The 27065-nt window shown below is 40.8% G+C and overlaps 2 protein-coding genes across 3 annotated transcripts; both read left to right on the forward strand.

The window, feature by feature from the left end:
* The first annotated feature begins 996 nt into the window (after positions 1-996).
* LOC124012852 (synaptopodin-2-like) lies at positions 997-13189 on the forward strand. The gene is made up of 3 exons (XM_046326855.1): positions 997-1753; positions 5815-8015; positions 11293-13189. Exons 1-3 carry the CDS (start codon positions 1012-1014, stop codon positions 11830-11832), a joined length of 3483 nt encoding a protein of 1160 aa, XP_046182811.1. The 5' UTR covers positions 997-1011; the 3' UTR covers positions 11833-13189.
* A 3864-nt stretch (positions 13190-17053) lies between these two features.
* myoz2b (myozenin 2b) lies at positions 17054-26805 on the forward strand. Of its 2 annotated transcripts, none has more exons than XM_046327683.1 (6): positions 17054-17212; positions 18488-18610; positions 20330-20496; positions 23975-24077; positions 25500-25683; positions 26089-26805. In XM_046327683.1, exons 2-6 carry the CDS (start codon positions 18529-18531, stop codon positions 26318-26320), a joined length of 768 nt encoding a protein of 255 aa, XP_046183639.1. In that variant the 5' UTR covers positions 17054-17212; positions 18488-18528; the 3' UTR covers positions 26321-26805. The 2 variants fall into 2 exon arrangements, with proteins under 2 accessions (XP_046183639.1, XP_046183640.1); XM_046327684.1 differs by having other exon boundaries at positions 17110-17254.
* The last annotated feature ends 260 nt before the right edge of the window (positions 26806-27065 follow it).

The following is a 27065-nucleotide window of genomic DNA, read 5'->3' on the forward strand; positions in this document are numbered from 1 at the left end:
TAGTTTCTAATATATAGGGGTTGTTTTGGGGTAGTTTGTAGTACAACTGTTAGGGATTTTTTTGCATTTCTTACATATTACACTTCTACTGTGCCACAATATGAAAGAAAGTGCTCCCTTAATAAAACATTTTTAAAAAAGAGCTTCCTTAGCAACAGTACTATCAAATAAAGTGCTGCCCTTAACTGTAATTAAGTAGCAGTGGCTTTGTTGCTATTTAACTTTGAGACTTCTTTTTGGCAACACTTAATCAAACACATCTAGGATTTAGTTCTTAAATGGAAATGCCAGCAATCCAAATCCGCTCAGCCGAGTGATATGTTTGTATGGAGGAGTGGAAAAAAACTCCCTTTGTATAAATCATAGCTTGGAAAACCGCCTTGGATGTGAATGCTGTTTCCAGTGTGATATTGCATACCATTCCATTTAGAGTGGTGGCAGTGCTGAAGAAATTGCTGACGCAAGCCACTGCGCCTCCTATTAGGAATAAAGAATGCATTGATCACACAGTAGCTGAATTGCAAACTCAATTTCTTGTGAAACATGTGGCTAAACCAGCTGCACAAGTTAGAACTGTAGTTGCTCGTATTTGGTGTCATTGGCTAATTTAATTGAAACATCAAATATTAACTTGACTGCTTGAGATAGTTAAAGAAATACAGGCAGTTTTCTCTCATCAGAATTGACAATGATGGTGGTGTGTGTGTGTGTTATGTGCGTGTTTGTATGTACATGCATGCATGCTCATGTACGTTGATGCATGCACATGTGTGCATGTGTCTGTGTGCGTGTTCAAATCGTATCACATTGCTTTGCTGCTTTGTGTTTACAGCTGCAAGGAGATATTGTTGACATTGATAATGAATACTTAATACTGTACACGTGATCAATTTCTTAGTGGAAGGTCCCTGTCTTCTTATTTATCATGCTCTCTTGTCTTTTGTCTTGTTCTAAATGTTGCATTTGTTGCATTACATCCAGGACCCTGTCTGTGTCTGTAACATACTAGACATGGAGCCAGAAACAGAGGACCAGGAGAGCACTGTCATGGACTCTTGGTCAGTCTCTGATTACGGCCACTCCTCTGACGACCTTTACATCTCAGAGTCCCGGGATGGATCCTACTATGAAGAAAGGAAGAGTGATACAGAGCTCCCCATAGATCCGCAGCACACCCACATTAGACAGGCCGAGTCCCCCCATTCTGTGGAGTCCCCTGAACCATACACCAAGAAAGCCATGGTGGAACATCAGAGACCACCATCGAACTACAGCCCGGAAGAACGTAGCCTGGTCAGGGGACTGAGCCCCAGCAGAAGCCAGGAGATAGACACCTTATCACAGGGGCCAGGTAGCGTCTACCCTGGGGAATCCTTGAGCTCCGATGCCGAATCCTACCCAAGCACCCCTTCACCGATTCCCCCAAAGTCCCCACAAGCCCCCACCCCGAACCCCAACTTGTGTCAAATGTCAAGGCAACGGTCATCCTCCTCTTCCTCCGTTGGCCGGAGTGAGATGACCCTAACTCTGACCCATGGGCAACCCAGGGGGGACGGCAGGAGGCTGGGCTCTGGGACCGGGGCCAGGGGGAATGGGAGTGTTGAGTCTCTGGAGGAAGGAGGGCACAGCGAAGCACCTCCTGCTCATCTATCCTTTGGAATTTCAGCGCAGGGTGCTGAGCAGGCAGAGCAGTGGAACTCTGCGTCTGAGAGAGATCTCCCCAGTCCCAGCAGACACAGGGTGAGGCGCGCACGTAAGTAGCCACCCTCCTCCTCCCCCAACCCCCTCATTCATTTACTGTAGATCGTGTGCCAATGTAAGTCTGTGCAACTCAAAACTATGTGATAACTTTCTCTGTGTCGCATTCGGCTTATAATGAAATAAAACAATGTTAGAAATGTTATTTTCATACAACAATTTGAAAAGAAAAGGCATGTCAAAATGTAACTGGCTTGTTGTCACTTAAATCATGTTCTTTGTCACGTCAATGAACTGCTGTTATTGCTGCTACAAAGTACAGTGACGTTTATAAAGCAAAATAGATAATGATGCAATGTTTGAATTTGGACTAAAGGGCATGACTGCTAGGGTGTGTGTTTTATTTGAACTGGGCATATAGGCTGTCTCTCCTGTGCATTTAATAGTCTGAGTGGATCAGAATAAAATACGACCATGCCTCTGATGAGGCTGGCAGATGTTCATTTGACGGACACCAACATGTGTCATCCTGGCTTGACACCCGATCCCTTTCAAACCGTTAGCTTTGACTGTGTAATGGAAAGTTAGCTCCTCAATTTTCTTGCCTCATAGACCCCCCTAAGTTAGCTCTGAAATGACACTGGTGTTTTTATTGCATCTTGCAATGTGGACCTAAAAATAAAAGGACACCGTTGCAGAGTCGGCAGGTCCAGGTGATACTGAAAACACATTAAAAGTAGCAGTCCAACGTTGCTGAATGTTTACCCTCTTTGGATTTGCTGTCTGCTTGCTCTATGCACATGGCAAAAAACTTTGTTGCAAACACCGTGCAAACAATATATTTATTAAGTAGTCGATTTCGTTCTTTTTTCATTAAATGTGACGTTTTCAATGGGGCCACAGATGTTTTGATAAATATTATTAAATTAACACAAAGTGTCATTATGTGTTTATACATTGTTATTCTTTTTTAAAGTCTCAACTATATCAAATGCAATGAATAATTTGCGTTCATTCAGTCTACAACACTGGCAGATGGACAATAACAGAAAAACATGGATAAATCAGGTTGACCGAACATAAACTGGTGCTTCAAGACATTTCGCAATAACTTATTTGAAGTTTTTAAGTGAGAAGTTGAGTATTTTAAAATGTCATTTTAGATGGTTTTCTTTAAACCTCAGCTAAATTTAGCCACCACTAGCTAAAAACAATGGGAGTGATGGTGGCATGTGGTGCCTGTTAAAAAAAGCTGGATCACCTTCAAGTAACTTTAAACAAAATAACTTAGTTGATTTAAGTTGATTTGGCCATGAAAATTTAAAAAGGCACTGCATTACTTCCATAGATTTGTTGCTTCTGTATAGTATAATACTGAAACATCCCTTTTAAGATTTAAAGTGTTAATTTGACAACAATGTTGGAGTATAGTAGTTAACGTATTATTTTAATGTAAAGATTTGTAGTTGTAATATTGACAGGTTGTGTCTGTTGTCTAATGTTACATATCCTAGTATGCAAATTGGATGTATTTATCAGCAAAAATACATATCATATATTATCATACTCTAGTGAGCACTATAAAAACTTTATAGCTCTAAGATAAAATAAAATAAATTCAAAATGTCAACTGACTAAAATCTAACTTAAAAAGTATCATATTTCTATTATTTGTATTTGTTTGCTACTTATAAAATAACTATTTAAAAGTATTACTCGACTGCACAGGGTCTTTATATAAGCTACAGGTAATTGGCTAGGTAACTATAATGGGTTTAGCTAAAACTGTGCAGTCAGTTTATATGACATCCATCACGTCAATAGATGACAGTAGACCTTAGGGTGGAAGCTTCAAGTAAAGGGAAATGTTTGCTATAATACAATATGATAGGAAAGACATTTGTCAGGAGTCATCGTGACAAGATAATAAATAGAAGGTCTGGAATTACATTTCAAATCTCTAGCTCTCTATTTATTCCTTTATTTTGGAGATGTCTAAATGTTATGAAGAGAAAGGTTACTCTAAAATATTGGCCATTAATGTTCAAATGATTTGTAATACATTATGAAATAATAGAGCTTGTTGTTTCCAAAATTGTCTGCCTCCAAGAATTTTATTTATAATGTAGTAAACTAAGGTACTGTACATGATAAATTCCTTTCCTCATGAATCATGTCATGATATTAGCACTGTACATTCATAAACACTAACTGTTTTGCAGAAGGGCAAAGGATTAGATGTGAACCATACAAATTAAATTATATTCCAGACTAAGAAAGGCTAGATTTACCATAGGTGCTAGGATCAATAAGTCACAAGCAACTAAGTTGAACAATGTCAAAAGATTAACTACTTGACATTGTATAGTATTAATCAGATATTTCTATTCAATATCCATTATATTCTACAGCTATCACCATGCACAATGCATTCGGAAAGTATTCAGACCCCTTCACTTTGTTAACTTACAGCCTTATTCTAAAATGTATTCAATTGATGTTTTTCCTCGTCAATCTTCACACAATACCCCATTAGTTTTGCAAATGTATAACAAAAAAAACAGAAATAACTTATTTACATAAGTATTCAGACCGTTTGCTGTTTCCATTGATCATCCTTGAGATGTTTCTACAACTTGATTGGAGTCCACATGTGGTAAATCAAATTTGGAAAGGCACACACCTGTCTATGTAAGGTCCCACATTTGACAGTGCATGTCCGAGCAAAAACCAAGCCATGAGTTCGAAGGAACTGTCTGTAGAGCTCCGAGACAGGATTGTGTTGGAGGATTGGATCGGGGGAAGGGTATCAATAAATGTCTGCAGCATTGAAGGTCCCCAAGAAAACAGTGACCTCCATCATTCTTAAGTGGAAGAAGTTTGTAACCACCAGGACTCTTCCTAGAGCTGGCCGCCCAGCCTAACTGAGAAGGGCCTTGGTCAGGCAGGTGCCTAAGAACCCAATTGTCACTCTGACAGAGCTCCTCTGTGGAGATGGGAGAACCTTCCTGAAGGTCCACCATCTCTGCAGTACATCACCAATCAGGCCTTTCAAAAGCAAGGCACATGATAGCCTGCTTGAAGTTTGACACCTAAAGGACTCTCAGGCCATGAGAAACAAGATTCAAGATTGAACTCTTGGCCAAGCGTCACATCTGGAGAAAACCAGGCACCGCTTATCACCTGGCCAATACCATCCCTACGGTGAAGAATGGTGGTGGCAGCATCATGCTGTGGGGATGTTTTTCAGTGGCAGGGACTGGGAGACTGGTGAAGATTGAGGGAAAGATGAGCAGAGTAAAGTACAGAGAGATCCTTGATGAAAACTCCAGGGTGCTCAAGGCCTCAGGCTGGGGCGAAGGTTCACCTTCCAACAGGACAATGACCTTAAGCACACAACCAAAACAACGCAGGAGTGGCTTCGGGGCAAGTTTCTGAATGTTCTTGTGTGGCCCAGCCATAGCATGGACTTGAATCCAACATCTCTGGAGAGACCTGATAAAAGATGTGCCAAGATGTGACGTTTCCGCCGCCCGCCTGAAAGAGCTTGAGAGAATCTGCAGAGAAGAAATTGAGAAACTCTCCAAATACAGGTATGCCAAGCTTGTAGTATCATAGCCAAGAAGACTCGAGGCTGCCAAAGATGCTTCAACAAAGTGTTGCGTAAAGGGTCTGAATACTTATGTAAATGTTATATTCCGGGTTTTTTTTTTTATACATTTGCGAAAAAATCTAAAAACCTGTTTTTGCTTTGTCATTATGGGGTACTGTGTGTAAATTGACGAGGAGATAAAAGTGATGTATTGCCTTTTAGAATAAGGCTGTTACGTAACAAAATGTGGAAAAAGTGAAGGGCTCTGAATACTTTCCGAATGCATTTTAACTTAAATGGCAATTGAGAAAGCCACACCCTAAAATGAATCGGTTGATGACATTCTCAAGACACAGATCATTTGAAATGGGTAGACAGTTCTCTTGTAATGTACTGTATGTGGGCTACTTTTATGTGATACCTCCTCACATTACATATGCATCATTCTGAGGTAGCAAACAATTATAATTTATGTAATTACACTCTTTTTATCTCTGTCCTCTCTCCTCATCTCTCCCTCACAGGGCCCAGGCAGAGTGAGAGCCAGTCAGACAGGCAGGTGAAGGAAGCCAAGTCTAAATGTAAACGCATTGCTTTGCTGTTGACCGACGCACCAAATTCCAGAAACAGAGGGGTGTTAATGTTCAAGAAGCGTCGGCAAAGGGTTAAGAAGTATACACTTGTCAGCTACGGGACAGGTCAGCACCAGTTTGACGACCAAAGCGGCAAAGACGAAGAAAGTGAATACGGCAAAACGGTCAGGTTTACTTTGGCCACGAATGATTATTCAGAACTTGATGAAGACTACACAGTGAATGTACGAGACCGAGACGTCAATTTCAACTGGGAGAACCTTGGAATAGCCAACATATTTCACCGCCTGGAAGAGATGGAGCAACTGCCAGAGACAAAAGGCAAGGGCGTGGCAATGTTTGTGCAGCGCCGCCAGAGGATGGATGAGATTGCCCTAGAGCACGAGGAAATGAGACGCAAAGGCTTACCCATCAAAGGTATCGTAGAGCTTGAAGACACAGAAATGTACAAGTCTTACAAAACAGATGAAACTTATGTGAAATCCAATCACATTCAATACAGTGAAAGGCATGCTGATCAGATCTACATGGATGGTCATGGCAATCAACATCTGCAGTACAAAGACAACCAACAGGAGATGCAACAATATGCTCACATGATGAACAGTATGCCCAACCTCCTAGCTAGTGCCATACCAAAGCCTCTTGTGCCCAACAGAACAGCTAAGCCCTTCTTGGGATCCCAAAACAGAGTGCCTGTCCCATTTTCTCCTCTTAGTGGTGTCACTAGCCCAGTGAAGCACCATGAACTCAAATTCAAGGTATCAGTCCCTATACACACAGTTCCACTGGTCTGGTCCCCAACTGGGGACTTCATAGCTTCGCGTGACGAACGCATATCTGTACCAGCGATAAAGACGGGCATCCTACCAGACTCAAAAAGAAGAGGTGCTAATAGAGCGGCCTCTGATCAACCCTCCAACGCCTATATTCAAAACAGAGGGGAAAGAAGATCATATATTGAGTCAGGCGAAGAGGAAGACTACTTTAGTCTTGGTGCTGAGGCATGCAACTTTATGCAACCCCGAACAGTCAAGCACAAGAATCCCCCACCTGTTGCCCCAAAGCCTAGCATTAACCCAGTCTGTCCACCATGGTTGAAGGAGAGTCCCTCAAATGTGCTACTTCACCTGGCAAGGAGTCCAATCCCGGCATCTTTCCCAAATCCAGTGGGGTCTTCTCCTCAGCAATACTTCAAACAACAAGACTGGCTTTCGCCTCAGCAAACGGCGAACCCCCGGGAACCACCCCAAACTCAGTCACGACCACAGCCACCCATGAACACTGGGGCACCAGCCAACTCAACATCACCCTCTCAACTTCATCCAACCATAAATAGCTGGAGTCCACAGCCACCGCGGTCCCCAGTGAGTATTCAGGCCCCGAACCCAACTCACACGGCACCTCGCCAACCCACAGTCTCAAAGAATAAGTCCCCAAATCCTTCGGTGGCATCTTGCCCACCCCAACGAGGGAGCTCTTACAGCCACGCAGCCAAGGCACCACCTACTTCTTCAATGGGTCACATCTCTGAGGGCCATGTTAGTCCAGCCATAAATGGTCCAACTCTGAGGGGAAGAGGTGCCGAACTCTTTGCCAAGAGGCAGACCCGTATGGAGAAGTTTGTGGTGGATGCCGAAACAGTTCAGGCCAACAAAGCAAAGTGTCCTTCCCCCACCGCCTCCCTTCCAGGTGCTTGGAGATACTCTTCCAACATCCGAGCCCCACCTCCTTTGTCATACAATCCCCTTCATGCTCCTTTCTACCCCCCTGCAGCAGCTAAACAGCCCTATTCAACAAGTCCAAAAATCAAACCAAAGACCACTGTGAAAACCAAACCACAACCCTCCAAACACCTGGATGCCCTAGATGTCATGAAACATCAGCCCTATCAGCTGGACTCATCACTCTTTAGATATAACGTAGGCACTGAGGCTGAAGGCCTTAGCCCTAGCCTCAAAACGGCCCCCATCCCAACCCCTGAGTCAAACCCAACCTTGAGCACTAAACCTGCCCCTGTTGTCAGCCCTAGACCTGCCTTTACAATTTCTCCTTACTCTTACCCTGGCCATGACCTTCCCCCAGCAAAACAACAAAGCAAGCCCATAGCTCCTGCTAAGTCTACTCGATCGGTGAGTGTCCTATACCCTTTTGACTGTCAACCTACACAGTCAAGTGAACCACTCCCAGTTAGCAAGCAACTGGATTGGAAGCATAATGCTTCACCTGCTGTGCATGATAGCGCCAACAAAGCTCCCCAAGCTCCAAGCACCCACTGCCCTATACCCACAAGCACTCCCTGTCAGCTATCTCTCAGTGTCAACTCAGCATCTTTGTCTTCTATACCCTTTGATGCTGATGTCCTCTCTAGAGGTGCCATTCAAATGGCTCCTCGGCCTACATTTTCTGCCAAAAAACAAGCGGTAGCAACCAAACAGTGGAGGCATGTCGTTCTCCAACACTAGTTCCAACCCACTGCCCCATTTTGATGTTGCAGAAAATGCAGAGATTATACACTATTTCTTACCTTTTCTAAAGAACCATTTATTTTAGAAAATATATATAATTAGACGTGTCCTGCCAAGTATTTTTTTTAAATGGACTTGTTTTTGGTAATATCTTTGCATTGTTGCAGTGTCAAAATGTCACCCTATATCTTCTTACTTTCTGCTGTACATAGTATGCAAACCTAGCACAAAACATGTTAAATGACAACTTAGAACAACAAAACTAAACAATGAATTCAATCTTTAAAGAATGTGCAATATGCATGACAGGTCAACAAGGGAAAACAATGCTTTACCAAAATGTTGAAAGAAATAGCAGAACATTTACATTTATATGAAATTAACATAAGAAAACGAATGTCTCACTGAAGTCATTTTCCAGACCAACTATCTGGCTTATACCAGTGATTTTATACAGACAGAATATTTCAATAGATATCACTTCATATGGTTGTTATCATTAATTGGCCACCCCTCCTCGATCTACCTCTTTTGCTTGAGTTAACGCCCCACTTCAACTTGATAATGCTGTCTGTTTGCCTTATAGCTTGTAAAACAATGAAATTAGAGGCTATTGTAGCTGTACGTGAGTGTTTCTCAGCTGATTGAAAAACGATTGAGAATGAGAGACTATTGTAGGTGTTGTTAATGAAGATGTGAATGAAGCTAATGTTAGCTTCTGCTAATACCAATGAAGGTAATGGGTGCCAATGAAGATAGTTAGCTAATTTCGCTAGCTATTGATACACAGTTTAACAAGTCAATCCGTTAGGTAGCTGTTATTGTTTTCTGCAGCGCATGAGGATACAGATACTAGCAGGGGAAAGTGATATACACATTAGGCATAAGAGGCAGAATTCAACAAAAAAAGTCCCCTCCTTGGCTGAAGCTTTGGTCCCACTAGGGATACATCGTGTTGAGTAATTTCAGGAAAATGAGATCAGTTGTGTGTGCAGCTGAAAAGAGGAAACATTTCTCGTTTGTCTATGGTGCCTTGCCTCGCCTTTTTGTTGTTGTAAATTAATTTATGTTTAGGGTAGCCTGTATTCACCAGTGGTCTCATGACCACATGCAACATTACCATTATTGGAACAGTAATGTTCATACCCATAGGAAATGTAAAACAGTGTAGGTAGGTTGGATGCTACTCAAAATCATGTTTGCAATGTATGCAATGAGAGTGCATAGCATAAAAACAGGGGGGTTTGTCCATACTTTTATGATGACGATGATTGGAAGAGATATAATAATAGAAGAAGAATCATAGGCACTATATTTGGATGCAGACCTCTTAAAATTCCTTCAGTCTCATTCCAAACTATATTTAATAGTGTGATACAGCTCAACACTTTTGCTAATTGTGTTTTTAAAGTCCCCTCTACATCTTTGTGTTGTTGACAGTGTGGAATTTTGTATTTTATTGTCAATTATGGCCAGTTACTTAGTTGTTTTTATCAACATCTTCATTTTAACACTACATCAAACATGATTTATTTTCAGGTTAAACGCAATTGATATATATATATATATTACAAACAATCCTTCTTTAATTTCCAACCAGATTGCTGACTTTACCTTTCCTGTCCTTTGTTACATTTATTTTTCCTCTTTTATGTGTTCCACTGTATATTGCACTTCTTGTACTCGGCACAATCTTGCTATTAAATATCTTCCTTTAACTTTCCCTGTCTATGTTTTCATATTTCATTACTACTGCATGGACTCTTGCAATGTTTTCTTTTATGAATGCATCACGGTTTACTTATTGTACCACACTCTTTATTCATTTGTAATACCTCTTCTATTTTAATGTTGCTTATGTATTCATTAATGTTGCCAATTCTTAGTACCTTAAACATTATCTGGTTAAAAACAGTAATGATACAACAATGATTGCCTCACCGTGCATCATGCAGGTTAGATCACATCTTCTACTTTACAGCAAATTAAACTATATTTGAGTCATTTCCACCTGTATAAGATGTTTTGGTAAGTTTAAGTTTTCAATAAACCACAAGGCAATGTGTTACGTCCTCTAAACAGGTCTTTGTTGAAACCCAATGTTTGCATGGAGACCTGCTATGAGCACAGGGCTCATCTGTTTCCAAATATAGCTCAGACTCACCATCTTTAAAACCTGCTATCCCTTTCGAAATGTTAGCTCTGCTAAGCAGAGACCCGATAGGATCAACCCATGTCAAAGGTAAGTGCTGAAAACAAACTCTCTTCCCATCCATTGGTCTTAATTGGCCATGTATTTTAGGGATAAACGACCCCATTATGTCACCCAGATATGTTTGGAACATAAACACTGAACAAAATGTGCAGTAATGTTGCATCATTAGGTTTGAGGGCCGTTTACTACTGTGATTATTTATAGGTGTTAATCTCCAGGCAACAATGACACTGTATGAGAGAGTGATATGACTTCTATGTTGTGAAAAAATAGCAATAATTATGGGGAAATGTAATGGACGGTGATGAACACACAGTTGAGTAGAATTGGCCTGTGTCCATTTTGAAGAGTTTGAAAGGGGATAGCCTGCCCTTTCACGGGAGGCAATGCTCCCTGACACTGTGTGTGTTTCTGTGTGTGTTTTATTGGACCGCAAAATGAATAACCTAACTCCAGTGCACAGGATGAGAATCTTCTCCCCTTCTCGGCTCAATCCAGGCCAAACCAGGTTGTGGAGAACTACTGTTATTCTGTGTATTCTACCCCAAATTATTTGTTGGGAACAGAGGGTTACAATGTCATGAGCACATTTATTTAATGCCTCATAAATACATGTGCATTACAGTACATTTGGTATTTTATATTTTGACCCTGAGCCCCAGTGTGTACAGTATGCTTAATATTACCAGAATCACATCAATCCAGTACAATGTCCTTTTCTTCCAGGGACTTGGCAGAAGCTACTCTCTGTCCCTACCCAGACGGATGTGCTCCATGTCCTACATGCCCTCGCAGTCATCTATGTCCCCTGTGACCACCCCTGTGTTCCATCCATCTCTCGGGAGGCAGACCTCCTGGCAGGAAAAAGCTGCCCTCAAGCCCCCCAGCCCTTGGGAGGCTGCCTCCCGGAGCCCTCTGGGCCTGGTGGACGATGCCTTCCGATTCCAGAACTTCCCTCAGTCCATCGCCACTCACGTCAACTCCGCCGCCAACCGACGATCTCTTCCAGAACCTCCGGACGAATGGAAGCGCAAGGTGTCATTGGACGCCCCCAGTGTCAGTGGTGGTTACTATCAGGCTCCACCCCCAGCCATGCATACTAGGTCTATAAGCATGACCTCTGCCCCTGTCTATGGGCCTCCCTTCAGACAGGCCCAGCCTCTGTGGTCAGCGGTGAGTGCTAGCGCTGGACATATGGGTCGAGGCCCGGGCCACCCGTGTCAGTCCCTCTATGCTACCTTGCCACACACAGCTATGAGAAGGTAATCTCCTCAGCTAGAATTCAAACATATAAACAGTGCACTTCTAAGAACAAACGTAGAAAATAGAATTGGATGTACAGATGTAAACAATAGGGCCAGTATATTATAATTAACAATTTGATCAAGGTAGTGTTTATTTTTAAAGACAAATGTTTGGAATCAATGAGGAAATACTGACCCAGATAGTGATAACGGTCTACAGCAGCATGATAAGGTGAATTACACGTTTGAAGATGGATTCTGCAGGGAAACGGCGCGACTGTTTGCCCCACCACCATTGTTATTGTTTGAGGTGAGGAGCATTTCACAGTGTGAAAAAAACATTTGTAGTATTAAATCTGCTGTTCTATCATGCGTGCAATGATGTCAGAGGGGGGGGGGGACAGTATTAGTTGTTTTTAGTAACTTTGTTTCACCATTATGGAGTCCAGCTTTAAAGGTTTTCATTTCTGGGGGAAAGAAAGTACTGATGTTAATGGTCTTTGGTTTAAAATGGAGTTTGTTTTTCTATATGTGTGTGCATGTACAGTATTTTGGTTTGAGCATGGATTGTTTGTGCATTTTGTCCTGTGGCCACAGGGGGCAAAGAAGTGGTTTCTCGTTCTCCACTATAATTCTGATCAGTGAAGTGCATTCACACACATCTGTAGTATGTACTGCATCTTCCATTGAATGAATGATAGGCCTATTATTTATTTGCATGTGCATAAAAGTAAGAGGTTTGCAAGGTGATGAGTGAGACAATGACAGATGGAAGGGAAAAGAAAGTTAGATGTGTTGAACCTATAACTTGTTTTATTTTCCACATAATATGAAAACGAAATAGAAACATGGATTGAGTATTGTTATGTGATGTAAGCGGTAACATCTAAAATATCAATACAGTAGAGCGGATTTCAAATGTACTGCTATGGTTCCTTGATGGTTTGTGTAATATGTGCGATAGCATGTGTAGCAGGTTAGATAGTAAGTACCAAGTGCACATACGGATGAAAACAACCAATATTCAAGTTCACTTTCTGTTACTATGAAAATGAAGGACATTTACAAATGTCTTACATTTCTTAAAATAACAAATAAAATGTCAGATTTCATTGCTGAAATATAGAACATTAACAATGTTTTTGTTCATACCATTGTCAGTTTGCAAAACATAGGCACACACTATATTCTAGACCACGTCATTGAATACAGGTTGACGTTTCTGCGGTTGGTTTGGCACTTCCGTGAAAGGCATACGAAATGTGCCACACTTTTGAATGTGTTGAAGATATTGTCACTTTTATCACTTGATCGTGTTGTTCATTTGTTGCAGCACTGAAGATAAATATTGTACTCTTCCAATAAAAGGTTGTTGAGTACACCGTGCCTCTGATGTTTTACTTCACTAACATGTATGTAAGATTTGTCAAATGTTTTTTACACTTTGGAAATTGTTGGTTTACCTATTCAGAATGTGCGGTATGCTGAATTCGTTGAGAAACAAACAATTGCTGAATACCAATAAAACATGTAGTAATATATGAGATACATGTATATACATGGAGTGGAATGTGGAGTTAGGTAAGTAGAGAAAGTACTTTTCTAATGTTACACTCCACTGCAGCCAGTGTTTGTTTTGATAACATGTCAGGTTATTGCTCTGACATCCGTCACAAAACATCTCCACAAGTCCACCCAGGGACTAGTAACAAAAGAGACGGTTACATAATCACAGACTGAGCTATTGGGAGACGACTAGCGGGAGACTTTACACAGGAAGTTGAAAAGAGAAAGTTAAAATGTTAAGTATGAGAAAAAAACTCAAAATGAATCTCACTCATCTCATTGCCAAACATTTTTGTCGTTGTGAAGAGAGCCACATGACACCCCAACCAGTTAAATCTATAGTGAACAAAAATATAAACACAACATGCAACAATTTCAAAGATTTTTCAGTCTCAGCTCATTATAAGGAAATGTGTCAATTTAAATAAGTGAATTAGGCCCTAATCTATGGATTTCACATGACTGGGCAGGGGCACAGCCATGGGTGGGCCTGGGACGGCATATGCCCAGCCAATCAGAATGAGTTTTGCCCTACAAAAAGCCTTTATTACAACCAGAAATACTCCTCAGCACCCCCCTGTCCCCCACTGACAATCCCGCAGGTGAAGAAGCCGGACGTGGAGGTCCTCGGCAGGCGTGGTTACTCGGTCTACGGTTGTAAGACTGGCTGGACAGAAGCCGGACGTGGAGGTCCTCGGCAGGCGTGGTTTCTCGGTCTACGGTTGTAAGACTGGCTGGACAGAAGCCGGACGTGGAGGTCCTTGGCAGGCGTGGTTACTCGGTCTGCGGTTGTAAGACTGGTTGGACGTGCTGCCAAATTTCCTAAAACGACGTTGTAGGCTGCTTATGGTAGAGAAGTGAACATTCAATTCTCTGGCAAAAGCTCTGGTGGACATTCCTGCAGTCAGCATGCCAATTGCACGATCCCTCAACTTGAGACGTCTGTGGCATGTGTACAAGGTGCATGTGTAATGATCATGCTGTTTAATCAGCTTTTTGATATGCCACACCTGTGAAGTGGTTGGATTATCTTGACAAAGGATAAAATGCTCACTAACGGGGATGTAAACAAATTAGTGCACAACATCTTTTATTTTTGTACGTATTGAAAATTTCTGGAATCTTTTATTTCAGCTCATGAAACATGGGACCAACACTTTACATTTTGCGTTTATATTTTTGTTCAGTGTACTTTTGTAGTTTCATTTTTACTCTGAATGTTTTAATATTAAAATGTATTGACACAAATCTTCCAACAAGTCTTTGTATGAGGGTGGAATAACATGAGAAGAACCAGTCACTTCAGAAGTAGTTAGACAATTCAAGGCAGTAAGCTTGTTTCTTGGCAGCACTGTGAAAATAAATGATTTAGTATCTTGACAGCACTTATCTTAGAAGTCCTATGAACATACAGCTATTTCTATAACATTACCCCTGCAAAGTTGTTTGCTTGATTGCTACAACATAGTGTAAAAAATCAGTTCTATCTATGCAGTGGTAATTTTAGCATGTAAATCTTGGTGGGGAAAACTCCCCACTTTTTTTAGATGCATGCCAGCAAAGCCACAACACAACACTAAACAATACATTAATTGCACTATAACGGTGATAAACAGTGCCCACAAACTGTTAGTGCCAACATAAAGCTGTCCCAACAGCAGAGCTTTCTTTTCAACACCTTAGAGTGAATCGTTACCACAACAGTGAAACAGTTCAGCCTCATTTACTGACTTTAAAAAAAACATAACTGATATGGCTGACTTGCTTAAACAAATGTGGTTTCTACTGACAATTGAGATGTACACACTATGGCATAAGGAGAAGATGAGTGAATAAGAGGCAATCTGTAATTTCAATTAAGACAATGAGCGAGCTAGGATGGACTTAGTCAATAAACTATTTGTTCAGCACTTTTGAAATGTACAGCGACAGAATTCAGAACATGGGCCGTTCTTACAGTATTGTCCCTGTACAACAAGTCAGAACCGAAGGATATGTAAAGGGGGCATACAAGCAGACAATAAAAACTCTTACAATATTCAATGATGACATTTCTCTAAAACAGTATAGGCTACATGTTCACCATCAAGTCAGAACAGTAAGCTAAGTTATGAGGGGGATAGAGACTAAATAGTTAGGATGATGCACATGGACCACTAACAGCATACTATACAACATACACATAGTATTACTTTCTTAGCTACAGTATACATATCTCCCTGGCATATTACACGATTTATGCAGCAGCATACAATACATTTTTGGACTCACATTGTTGTGCTGTGATCTCTTGAACAGAGAGGTGGCGCGGCAGTCCTTGTGGGCAAATTTAGCCATTCCCTGGATTAATGTTGCTTTCAAGATAACCAGAAACTCTGAAAAAAACAAGGTTGAATCATGATGCCAGTGATATCCAGGTCAGAGCTTTAGAAAGAGGCCCAAATTCCCAACTTGGAATTTTCCCAGTCAGAGCTCTTTGTTTCCTTCCAGTTTCCAGTTGTCTTGAACTCACTGAAGTCTAAGGTTTCCCAGTTTTGACTTTCCAGTTGTTTTGAACGCTTCAGAAGTCATGCTGGATTGATAGCATGGCCAATGTATTCAACCTTTTCTGGCCCATGGTGTTGAATATTTATCCTTTTAAGATTGGAAAAGAGTCCCTTAAACACAGACTTGGACCACACACACCTTGCTTGGGCCAAGAAACACGAGCAATGGACATTAGACCGGTGGAAATGTGTCCTTCGTTCTGGTGTCCAAGTTTCAGATGTTTGATTCCAACCACTGTGTCTTTGTGAGACGCAGAGTAGGTGAACGGATGATCTCCGCATGTATGGTTCGCACCGTGAAGCATGGAGGAGGAGGTGTGATGATGTGGGGGTGTTTTGCAGGTGACACTGTCTGTGATTTATTTAGAATTCCAGGCACACTTAACCAGCATGGCTACCATAGCATTCTGCATCAATACTTCATCCCATCTGGTTTGCGCTTAGTGGGACTATAATTTGTTTTTCAACAGGACAATGACCCAACACACCTCTAGGCTGACCAAGAAGGAGAGTGATGGAGTTCTGCATCAGATGACTAGTACTCCACAATCACCCAAACTCAACCCATTTGAGATGGTTTGAGATGAGTTGGACTTCAGGGGGAAGGAAAATCAACCAACAAGTGCTCCGTACATGTGGGAACTCCTTCAAGACTGATGGAACTGCATTCCTCATGAAGCTGGTTGAGAGAATGCCAAGAGTGTGCAAAGCTTTGCAAGGCAAAGGATGGCAACTTCAAATAACACTTTTATGGTTACTACATGATTCCATATGTGTTATTTCATAGTTTTGATGTCTTCACTATTATTCTACAATGTAGAACATAAAGAAAAATCCGAACTTTTGACTGGTATTTCTTTTTCTTTTTTTTAGATCAGAGGAAAGAGTGCCTCCTACCGCCCCTCCAACACTACTTTCAGTGTCATGTCTTCCCTATACATACCTAGGGTTCAGGAAACACAAGGGCTCTTAAGGGGAGAGCCCTCCTTCGGTGTGGTTCCGGTGGCATAGGTCAGGTGCCCCATCCTCTCCCTCTCTCTGATAGCCTCCCCACGTCCCCATTGCTTTTGTGAGTGGTTTTGAGTGTTTGGCCTGCTAAATTTAGCCTATTGATGTAAGCTACATTCCATTGACAACAGACACAGAGACACCCCCCAACAGTTTGGCTTCAGTGGCCGGGAGTGTGAAGATCAGGTTGGATCAAAACTACCTAGGTCGACCCCTGAGCCTCCTTGCCTTCCAGTCAAGGATACAGGTCGTTTAAAAGACAGACAGGACACACACACACAGGTATGGACTAGTCCCATCAAGGTGTGCAGTTGTGATTCCGAGGTATGGCAAAATACTAGTGTCAATGTGTTGTTCTTTGACCATTCACAATAACTAACTCTGATTATGCTATTTTCTGTCGTATTCAGTCATAAAACCTTTGTATTAATCAATATCTCACATCCCTTACTAACAAACCTCTTTAATATTTTGTGAAGACAAAACAAGAAGCTACAAACAAAATACAATTACTAGGTTCTACTGTAATCACTCTGAAATAATGTTTCTATGTTTATGTTGTATGAAGAGCTGATTATGAACATTGTGTTCAATAACATCTCTATGTTCTAATTATATTTCTCAGGTTCAATACGTAATTTATTCTTGTAAATATTTAAAGCACTATAAATGATCTACATTTTAGTCATAACATTGAGAATAAAGATGTTGTACAACGTGTCTGAGAAACATAATGCAAATAGGAGAGGATATGAACATGATGGGGTAACATTGAGAGTTTAGTGAAAGTTGTGATGTGAATACAAAGGGCATTGTTGTTTCGTTTCATTTGTTTGCAAAGCAAAAACATCTACATTTTAGCGCGGTAACTTTTTTAGGACTGCTGCAATTAGATTTAGGGTAACTAGGCTATTATATTTGTCACGGAAATGTAATCTTTTTTTCTCTAAATGCCATTGTGCCCGAAGTAAAAATATGTATTTTGTCAAGATCACGTTAAGGATTTCCAGTGTCACATACTACACTGGGACACAATGTTCAGCCCTCACCCAACACTGATGATTCACAATGCTGAATGCCATGTGACACCTTAATGCGCATCAACTAGTATTCTTTACAAGGTTATTTTAAAGTAAGTGTTGACTTTGCTCTTCAAGCGCAAACAATGAATGACACCTGCCACCTGCCATGTAATGTTTTGGTTTGGGGTTGACAGAAACCCTGTCCTTGAAGTAAATGTCATAATGCTTACCTAATGCTATCATAAACCAGACATGAGGCCCATCATAATATTTTATGACCGTTAACTCACAGGACTTTAATGGCATAACATAATGTGGTCTAAACAACATGCAGTAGTTATCCGATAGGTCAACCAGTGTTGCACGTGCCATGTGAGCAATAACTCTTTACCACAAACCCTCACTAACAGTAATCTTATTTTATTTATAGCAGTACAGTCTCTAATGTTCAGTTCATATCAACACTATAACAAGGAAAACATTTTCTGCTGGGGTAGAACAGAAAATACATCCTGTGTCCTTTATGTGTTTCCAGTACCCAGGGGCAAATCGTGTGCCACCCTTCCCAAAGCCACAATGTCGCAATTCTGTACAATGCCAGCTGGAGAGAGGAAGATGCATGCAGCGGCTATTTCTCGAGAGGTCCACGGTGCCAATGGTATGATATGGGCCCGGGCTCAACAGCAAAGAGACAGCCTCAACAGCAAAGAGAATCAAACTTATTCTGGTGGAGGGCAGTTATTCAGATCCAGGTTGAACATGTCAGGGCCATTTCTCTAGCAGTTTCCATAAATAAGCTAATGAAGATTTTTTACTACCTATGGCGACAAATCCTTCTGTCGTTGTCCTTTTGAAAGTGCTATTTTGGGGCGGGTGAGGTGGGGAGTTGTGGAGGGCAGGGTAGGACAACTGTGTGTAGCCATTTAGGGGACCGTGAGTGTTTGCGACAGCTGAAGTACATTCTGTCTGGGTATAGCTCATCGAAGCAGCATCATGTTCAGCATACAATAAGTAAAAAGAACAATAACATAATAAAAATGGAATTCAATAAGAAATAATACATACAAAATTGCAAGACTGCATTTGTCTCAATCAGATTTGAAGAGTACAATCATAATCATAATTCACCTAGACTTTCTAGAACTTGCAAATAGTAAGTAGCATTAGCAGTGTTGAGTGCAAATCAATGGAAATTCACTAGGCTGTGGTTGCATTGTCCAAAGAGCATGCCTAAATCAACTCAATGCACAATTTTGTTTAATAACCATACAATGTAGAATTACTGAGAAACCAAATGATTACTAAACTATTCAGATCGAATCAATCAAATCACATTTATTTATAAATCCCTTCTTACATCAGCTGATGTCTCAAAGTGCTGTACAGAAACCCAGCCTAAAACCCCAAACAGCAAGCAATGCAGGTGTAGAAGCACGGTGGCTAGAGATTATAACAGAACATGGCCAAGATGTTCAAATGTTCATAAATGACCAGCATGTTCAAATAATAATAATCACAGTAGTTGTCGAGGGTGCAACAGGTCAGCACCTCAGGAGCAAATGTCAGTTGGCTTTTCATAGCCGATCATTAAGAGTATCTCTACCGCTCCTGCTGTCTAAAGAGTTGAAAACAGCAGATCTGGGACAGATAGCACGTCCGGTGAACAGGTCAGGGTTCCATAGCCGCAGGCAGAACAGTTGAAACTGGAGCAGCAGCATGGCCAGCTGGACTGGGGACAGCAATCATCTTCATGCCAGGTAGTCCTGAGGCATGGTCCTAGGGCTCTATTGCAGTATACTGTATATTGAGGCAACCAATCATTATTATATACATGCAACCTTTTATCACATTGTGATGCTTACTATACATCTTGTTTTGAAGCTACATTCATTGGATTTAGGCATGCTAATTGTCAGCAGAAAGGCATTTTGAAGGAACAAAATGTCGTTGATATTATCCCTTCAGATATCAGAATAATAATATGAATTAACTTCTCCTTTGATAAAGGTCTCGCTGTAATCATAAATGGTTAAAAATGCATGCTATGTACAGTATGTCTTAGGGAGAGTGTCAGAACAAAATATATACTGTATATCTTTAGGGAAACTATATATTTTGTGCAACTAAGACATACTAATAAAGTCTAGAGGGAATCTTGCACTATTAGCTCATCCTAATATGGACATATCTCAAAAGTGGGTACAAATTCCAAAGAACCAATAGTGGCAGATTTTGACAGATTTCAATTATGTTGTTATTTATGTCTGTCAACAGGAAGTTGTTCAACCGTGTTAGATGAAATCACATTGCTGAGTCTACCTTTAATGGAAAGTCAGTCAAAGGCATCTACTGAAACTTGTTTTGGTTCCTTTCCCAGGGGACACCATGGACCTGGGGATAAAGGTTAGCACTCCCAAAGACATCATGCTGGAGGAGCTGTCACTGCAATCCAACAGAGGCTCTCGTCTTTTCAAAATGCGCCAGCGAAGGTCGGAGAAATACACGTTTGAAAGTATCCAAAATGAGGCAAACGTGCAGCTGAGTGTAAGGACTTTTACATTTACATTCGTCTAATTTAGTCATCTACACGCTCCTATCCCAAAGACCAAACAATAAGTGGATGCAAATATGGAGACTCGAACCACCACAAAATACAACACACCTCACAACTCACATTCACCACCAATATCATACATCTGGGTGACGCCACAGCAGCCATCTTTGATAGACGGGTCAGATGGATAGTGCTGCAGGACGCTTGTTCCACCGCTGTGAGGCTGGGGCAGAAAGAGCTGTGACAGGCAGGGTCTTGTTTGTAGAGTTTCAGAAGACAGCTTCATTTTGGACTTACACTCAACTCCAGGACTGGCACTAGGACGAAATCCATGGGGTTGCACCTGAAATGAATGAAGGTCACAACTCGTATTACACTATAGCCCTTATAACACAAGGTAGATATTGGTCCCACTACGACATACAAGTGTATTCGAAATGTAGCCATAGGCTACACCTAAACCATACATCTTATTAAAGGACGACTGCAGTTCCTGATTTTGCCTCGTTTTAGACTTGGTGTTCATTAAGAATTGCTAACGACCATGACAGAATTCAAACGTGAGTTGGTTTCAGGGTGTGGTTTGATATCGGTGTCTCGTGTGTGTTCGCAAGTGGGAAGAGTAAGACAAGTTATTTTGCCAATTAGCTTCAGCCGGCTTGTTTTCAAGCCTAATTAGTTTGATTTTGGATAGCCTATTAAGGGGGTAGTTAGGGACCGGCAATACATGTAAATGAGAAAACATTTTCATGTTCCAAACCTTTTTTCTCATTAAATTATTTCAATATTTGTATATTCATTCGTACAATGTATTATTGGTCTGAGATTTTTAAGTCATTTAAATTTGGAGCTATTTTAAGGTATTGTCCCATGTAAATTGTGCCATTTACCGATAGTCCCTAATATCCAAAGGGATATCCAGAGTCAACCCACATTTACCACAGCCATTACAATCGGGTCATGTGCAGCTGCACTCCCAATTGATGATTAATTGTGCTGTTGGCATGTGCGCAGGATTGAAACAAACCCAAACTTAATTTACGTTGTAATGCAGTCACGATCAGTCTTATAAAACTCAGACTGACTTTATTACCAAAATCCTATTTACACATGCCCGGTTCTGCCACCCCCTAATGTCGGGCCTAATTATATCAGACACACAGTTATTATTGTATCTTGGACATTATGGGTTGAGGGCCCAAATCCTGGGATCATATTATTGGATCTCTGGACTTACGGATTTAAAAAGTATTTGCGATTCTTTTCATTTAGGGTACAGTAACATTATTTCATTGTTTACTTGGACCCAAAAGTGCTTTATTGCAACCAGATAACTGGATTTTAAATATGTTTCTGAGTGCCTAATGGTTGCATTAAGGATGTGTGCACCCCGACAAAAGTGTTAGAACACATGGGAGATATGGTGAAACATGTGCCTGGTGCCCTTTCCCTGCACCTACTCTGGCCAGAGGCTCCTGGAGCACTTTGCTCAAGAGTATCTATGCTGCTTATCAGTTGCTTGCTGATTGTGTGTGTGTGTGTGTGTGTGTGTGTGTGTGTGTGTGTGTGTGTGTGTGTGTGTGTGTGTGTGTGTGTGTGTGTGTGTGTGTGTGTGTGTGTGTGTGTGTGTGTGTGTGTGTGTGTGTGTGTGTGTGTGTGTGTGTGTGTGTGTGTGTGTGTGTGTGTGTGTGTGTGTGTGTGTGTGTGTGTGTGTGTGTGTGTGTGTGTGTGTGTGTGTGTGCAATAAGATTTCAACTCCTTCATTATGGCAAGCCTAAATAAGTTTAGGAGTAACATTTTGCTTAACACGTCACAAAATAAGTTACATGGACTCACTCTGTGTGCAATAATAGTGTTTAACATTACTTTTGAATGACTACCTCATCTCTGTACCCCACACATACAATTATCTGTAAGGTCCCACATTCGAGCAGTGAATTTCAAACACAGATTCAACCACAGAGACCAGAGAAGTTTTTCAAAAAATGACTATCCCTTTTTGCATGGTAAAGTTATTCATTTCACTTTGGATGGTGTAGCAATACACCCAGTCAGTACGAATATACAGGTGTCCTTCCTAACTCAGTTGCAGAGAGGAAGGAAACTGCTCATGAGCCAATGGTGACTTTAAAACATTTACAGAGTTTAATGGCTGTGATAGGAGACTGGATGGATCAACAATATTGTATTCACTCCACAATACTAACCTAAATGACATAATGAAAAGAAGGAAGCCTATACAGAATAAAAATATTCCAAAACATGCATTCTGTTTGCAATAAGGCATTTAAAGTAAATTTCTCAGTCAATGATTTTGCAGTTTAACCTGTCCTGAGTACAATGCATTATTGTATGTTTGGTGGCAAATCTAACACATCACTGAGTACCACTCTTCATATTTTCAAGCATGGTGGTGGCTGCATCATGTCATGTGTATGTTTGTCATAGGCATGGAATACAGAGTTTTCTTAGGATAAAATAAAAACGGAATAGAGCTAAGCACAGGAAAAATCTTAGAGGAAGACCTGGTTCAGTCTGCTTTCCAACAGATGCTGGGAGACAATAACCGAAAACACAAGGCCAAATATACACTGGAGTTGCTTACCAAGACGACATTGAATATTCCTGGCCTAGTTTTGGCCTAGTTACCGTTTGACTTTAATTAGCTTGAACATCTATGGCAAGACTTGAAAATGGTTGTCAAGCAATGACCAAAAACCAACTCGACAGAGCTTGAAGACTTTTTAAAAGAATAATGTGCAAATATTATACAATCCAGGTGTGCAAAGCTCTTAGAGACTTACCCAGAAAGACTCATAGTTGTAATTGCTGCCCAAGGAGATTTCATCATGTATTGACATAGGTGTGAATACTTAAAATGAGATATTTCTGAATTTTGTTTACAATAAATATGCAACAATGTCTACAAACATATTATCACATTGTCTTTATAGGGTATTGTGTGTAGATGTATGAGAAAAATATATATTTAATCAATTTAGAATTCAGGCTGTGACAAATGTGAAATAAGTCAAGAGGTATGAATAATTTCTGAAGGCATTATATGTTCATGCATTGGTTAGATGCCAGTCCACAGGGGGTATCTGTGGGGGGTCTGGTTGCAAATTACTGTTTTTACTTTTGGCAACTGTTCAAATGGGGCAACATTGCACATAAATTCTCAACAATGCAAACAAACATGAACTAGTTGCTATTTCAAGTCTTTTGATGGACATTTTGGCGGTAGCTGATCTTGCTTTGACGTTATGCCCAAGCTTTAGCTCAGTGTGCTAAGCTAACATGCTTGTAAAACCTGTGAGCGCCCTACCCATTTACCTAGTGGGCCTCATTTACGCAAAGTTAACAATTTGGTGCAGCTAATCCCCAAATGAATGAATTAGATAGGTTCAGAACTGCGCAAAAGGGGATAGTTTAGCTAATGACAAAATACTTTCTCATTTTTTCCAGAGCGATCTTCTAGCTGAGAATGCAGACAGTGCCGAAAACAAAGAGGGATCGAAAACACTTCCTTACACACCCACCCCAGGAAACCCAGAAAGCATTGCACCAGGTATGTAGCTACCACATCAAAACATACCTTCTGTTATTTTCAAAATGTATGAATGCCTATTAGGCAGAATAATACAGTTAAAGGGGATAATAAAGGCCTTATTGAAATATCTTTGTCATTATTACGTAGTATTATACATGAGTAATGCTTCACTTGAAGGGATACTACACAAGGACTTCATAACACAATCATAACTCGTACATACAGCATTCATAACTAAATGGTATTTTTCAACAACTACAAATTGATATGTACGCTATGTCTTGCAATTGTTGACTTTAGCATTTATGAACTGCTTATGTACTGCTTATGAATGGGTTGTGAATGTATTTTTAAGGCCTATGTAGATGCTCATGTTACCTCTAAGGACAAGTCTCATTCCCCATAGCGACTCAGCAGACCTCTGGCCTTTAAGCAGGATACATGAGAAGCATTTCCTTTCCCTGCGGTGCCTTGCTCTCTGTTAAATTGTCAGCAGGGGATCCCAACAGAACACTCTTGTAGAATCTGATATGAAGCAAGCATGGTGTCAACCCATGTCAAATGGACCAACCCGCTTTTCACACCAAGGATGAAAGCACACTTACGGTGTGCACTATTTTAAGACTTGAGATGATACAGATCGACAAATTGTGTTGAGTCTTCATCACTTTTTCCACTGCTCTAGTTAATACTGTTATTTAATGACAGTGGCTATTAATAAAACAGCACTGCCACAGTCATGTTGTCACCTATTTTGTTTCCCAAACAATAAAAACAGATAATACTAAACCAAAATGTATTTTTTGTTGTTGTTATGTCTTGATAAAATTAGCATGGATGAAAAAGTGGCAACAACTGAGGGACTAATTTGTTGTATTTGCTACCTTGCTCAGTCTACACCAGGGATCATCAACTAGATTCAGCCGCGAGACAGTTCTTTCTGGAGCGGATGGTCGGGGGGGCGGAACATAATTACAAATCATTTGTAGACTGCAAATTGACTGCATGAAGCTCAAGCAGATATAATGTTGGACTAAAACATAATAATTCAAACCTTGCTTACGTTTGTATACAATCCCGTGTTTCTCTATAATGCTTGAGAATACTTGGGAACAGATTTCTTAAATTAAAATCAGTTGGAGCTGAATACCTGTTGTTTTTACAGTCTTTTATGTCCAACAATGAAAATTCAACACAAAAAGGCCACCAGTTGGGGAACCCTGGTCTACGGGTTAAACCTCTCACAACAAGATACATTCTCAATGCCCTAGTACTTTCTTTATATTTCTTGTGAAAGGACAACAAGCAAGAAATTGCCAGTCATCATGTATCCCACCTAAGTCCAACCCCACAGATCTGCTAATGTGTTGATAGGATAAGTGAGTGTCTACACACTGCACTGTTGGTCTTATGATCCTGTCTTCTTGGTATGTGCCTCAGGATATGGAGGCCCCTTAAAGGATGTCCCTGCAGAGACATTCAACTCTACAGCTATACCCAAGTCCTACCATTCCCCTTGGGAGCAGGCTATCATTAACGACCCCAACCTGGCCGCGACCCTCAATATCAGGATGCCTGTCCCTGAGCCCAGACCAGAGGCTCCTGACTACAAGAGCTTTAACAGGTGAGGGTCATGTGAAAACAGGTGTTCTGAGGAGAGTTTTCAGACAACTGCTATTCAACAGCTCAAAATTTAAGCCATAGATTTGCGTGCTACTTGAACATAGTGCATCAGTCATGCACTTCTCTCATGGCAGATTTTGAGTTAATTAAGTATGCAAATCTGAAATCTGGGATAATACTCTCAGTAGAAATGATCATCAGTACATATAATGACATTGATATTGCAAACATTTCCATGGAATTAAATGGTTTTCTTATAACACAGTTCAGATTCACTGTTACATGGATGCACTACTATAACAGCCTATAAAAAGCCAGCTTTCTATATTCTACGTAACCGTCACATCTTTAGAGATTTTCTTTTTGATTTTGCATTCACCCTTGTATCACCACATCTGATTTACAGGGTGGCCACACCATTTGGTGGTTTCGACAAAGCCCCCCGGAGCAGCGGGATCACGTTCAAGCTGCCCGAGATCGACCTAAACCTCCACAACTACTCTGAGCTCCAAGACCCAGGGGTGAAAAGACCCACCTTCAACAGGGTCGCCCAGGGATGGATATCCGATGGCATCCCACTGATCCTGCCCACCGTGCCTCTGGAACCTATGCCCATCCCTGAGTCCGATGACCTCTAGATGACCTTTAGATGACCCATAATACCCTGGAAAGACAAGAGAGCACTCGTCTGACAAAATCCACTGCTGTCACCTCTAACCATACTGCCTGATCTGCGATGTAGGGGTTGGAGCTGAAGCCTAAATCATGATTTCTGATTATGTGCAACCGACGACAAACTGATGGTTTAAAATGGGGCTTCCATGCTGCCCTGTTTAAATTCTGTGCCATTTGCCTGAGTAATGATACTGATGGTTAGTTTTGCATTGTGTATTCAGAGAATAACATGTAAATAAATAGCACACATGGCTGAAATGTTATTTAAATGTCTAAGAGGAAAAAAAACATGAGCAATACATTGAAACTTCAATGCATCTGTTGGCTTATATTGGATATCAGATCCAAAAGTATCTTTGTCTTTTAATTATGTAGACATGTTGCCTATTAATCTTTTAGAATGGGCTTATCGATGTGCAAATAAAAAAGATCTATCTCTTTGTCATGACATTGTATAATGAATTGGCTTATGTAAATCAATGTGTGGTTTGGATATGTGGAACAAAGGAACCTGTACAGACTTGAAACACACAATCCTGCAAATGAAAAGAAAAGTAAGTGGGCTACTACATTTAAAGAAGGTAAACATAGCTTTGCAGCAGATGTACACCACCTCAAAAGAACTTCCAGAAATCATTTCACTTTTTTTACGACCAAAATCACAAATTCAAAGGAGAGGAAAATACCTAGAACCAATGTCATTATTGT

This window comes from Oncorhynchus gorbuscha, linkage group LG24 (genome assembly GCF_021184085.1).
Source record: "Oncorhynchus gorbuscha isolate QuinsamMale2020 ecotype Even-year linkage group LG24, OgorEven_v1.0, whole genome shotgun sequence".
Classification (NCBI taxonomy): Eukaryota; Metazoa; Chordata; class Actinopteri; order Salmoniformes; family Salmonidae; genus Oncorhynchus; species Oncorhynchus gorbuscha.

Coding starts and splice junctions, on each gene's coding strand:
- LOC124012852 (XM_046326855.1), top strand. CDS start 1,012: ATGGAGCCAGAAACAGAGGACCAGGAGAGCACTGTCATGGACTCTTGG. Junction 1,754..5,814: donor ACACAGGGTGAGGCGCGCAC/GTAAGTAGCCAC, acceptor TCTCCCTCACAG/GGCCCAGGCAGAGTGAGAGC. Junction 8,016..11,292: donor CTGCTAAGTCTACTCGATCG/GTGAGTGTCCTA, acceptor CTTTTCTTCCAG/GGACTTGGCAGAAGCTACTC.
- myoz2b (XM_046327683.1), top strand. CDS start 18,529: ATGTCGCAATTCTGTACAATGCCAGCTGGAGAGAGGAAGATGCATGCA. Junction 20,497..23,974: donor AGGCAAACGTGCAGCTGAGT/GTAAGGACTTTT, acceptor CATTTTTTCCAG/AGCGATCTTCTAGCTGAGAA. Junction 25,684..26,088: donor GACTACAAGAGCTTTAACAG/GTGAGGGTCATG, acceptor TCTGATTTACAG/GGTGGCCACACCATTTGGTG.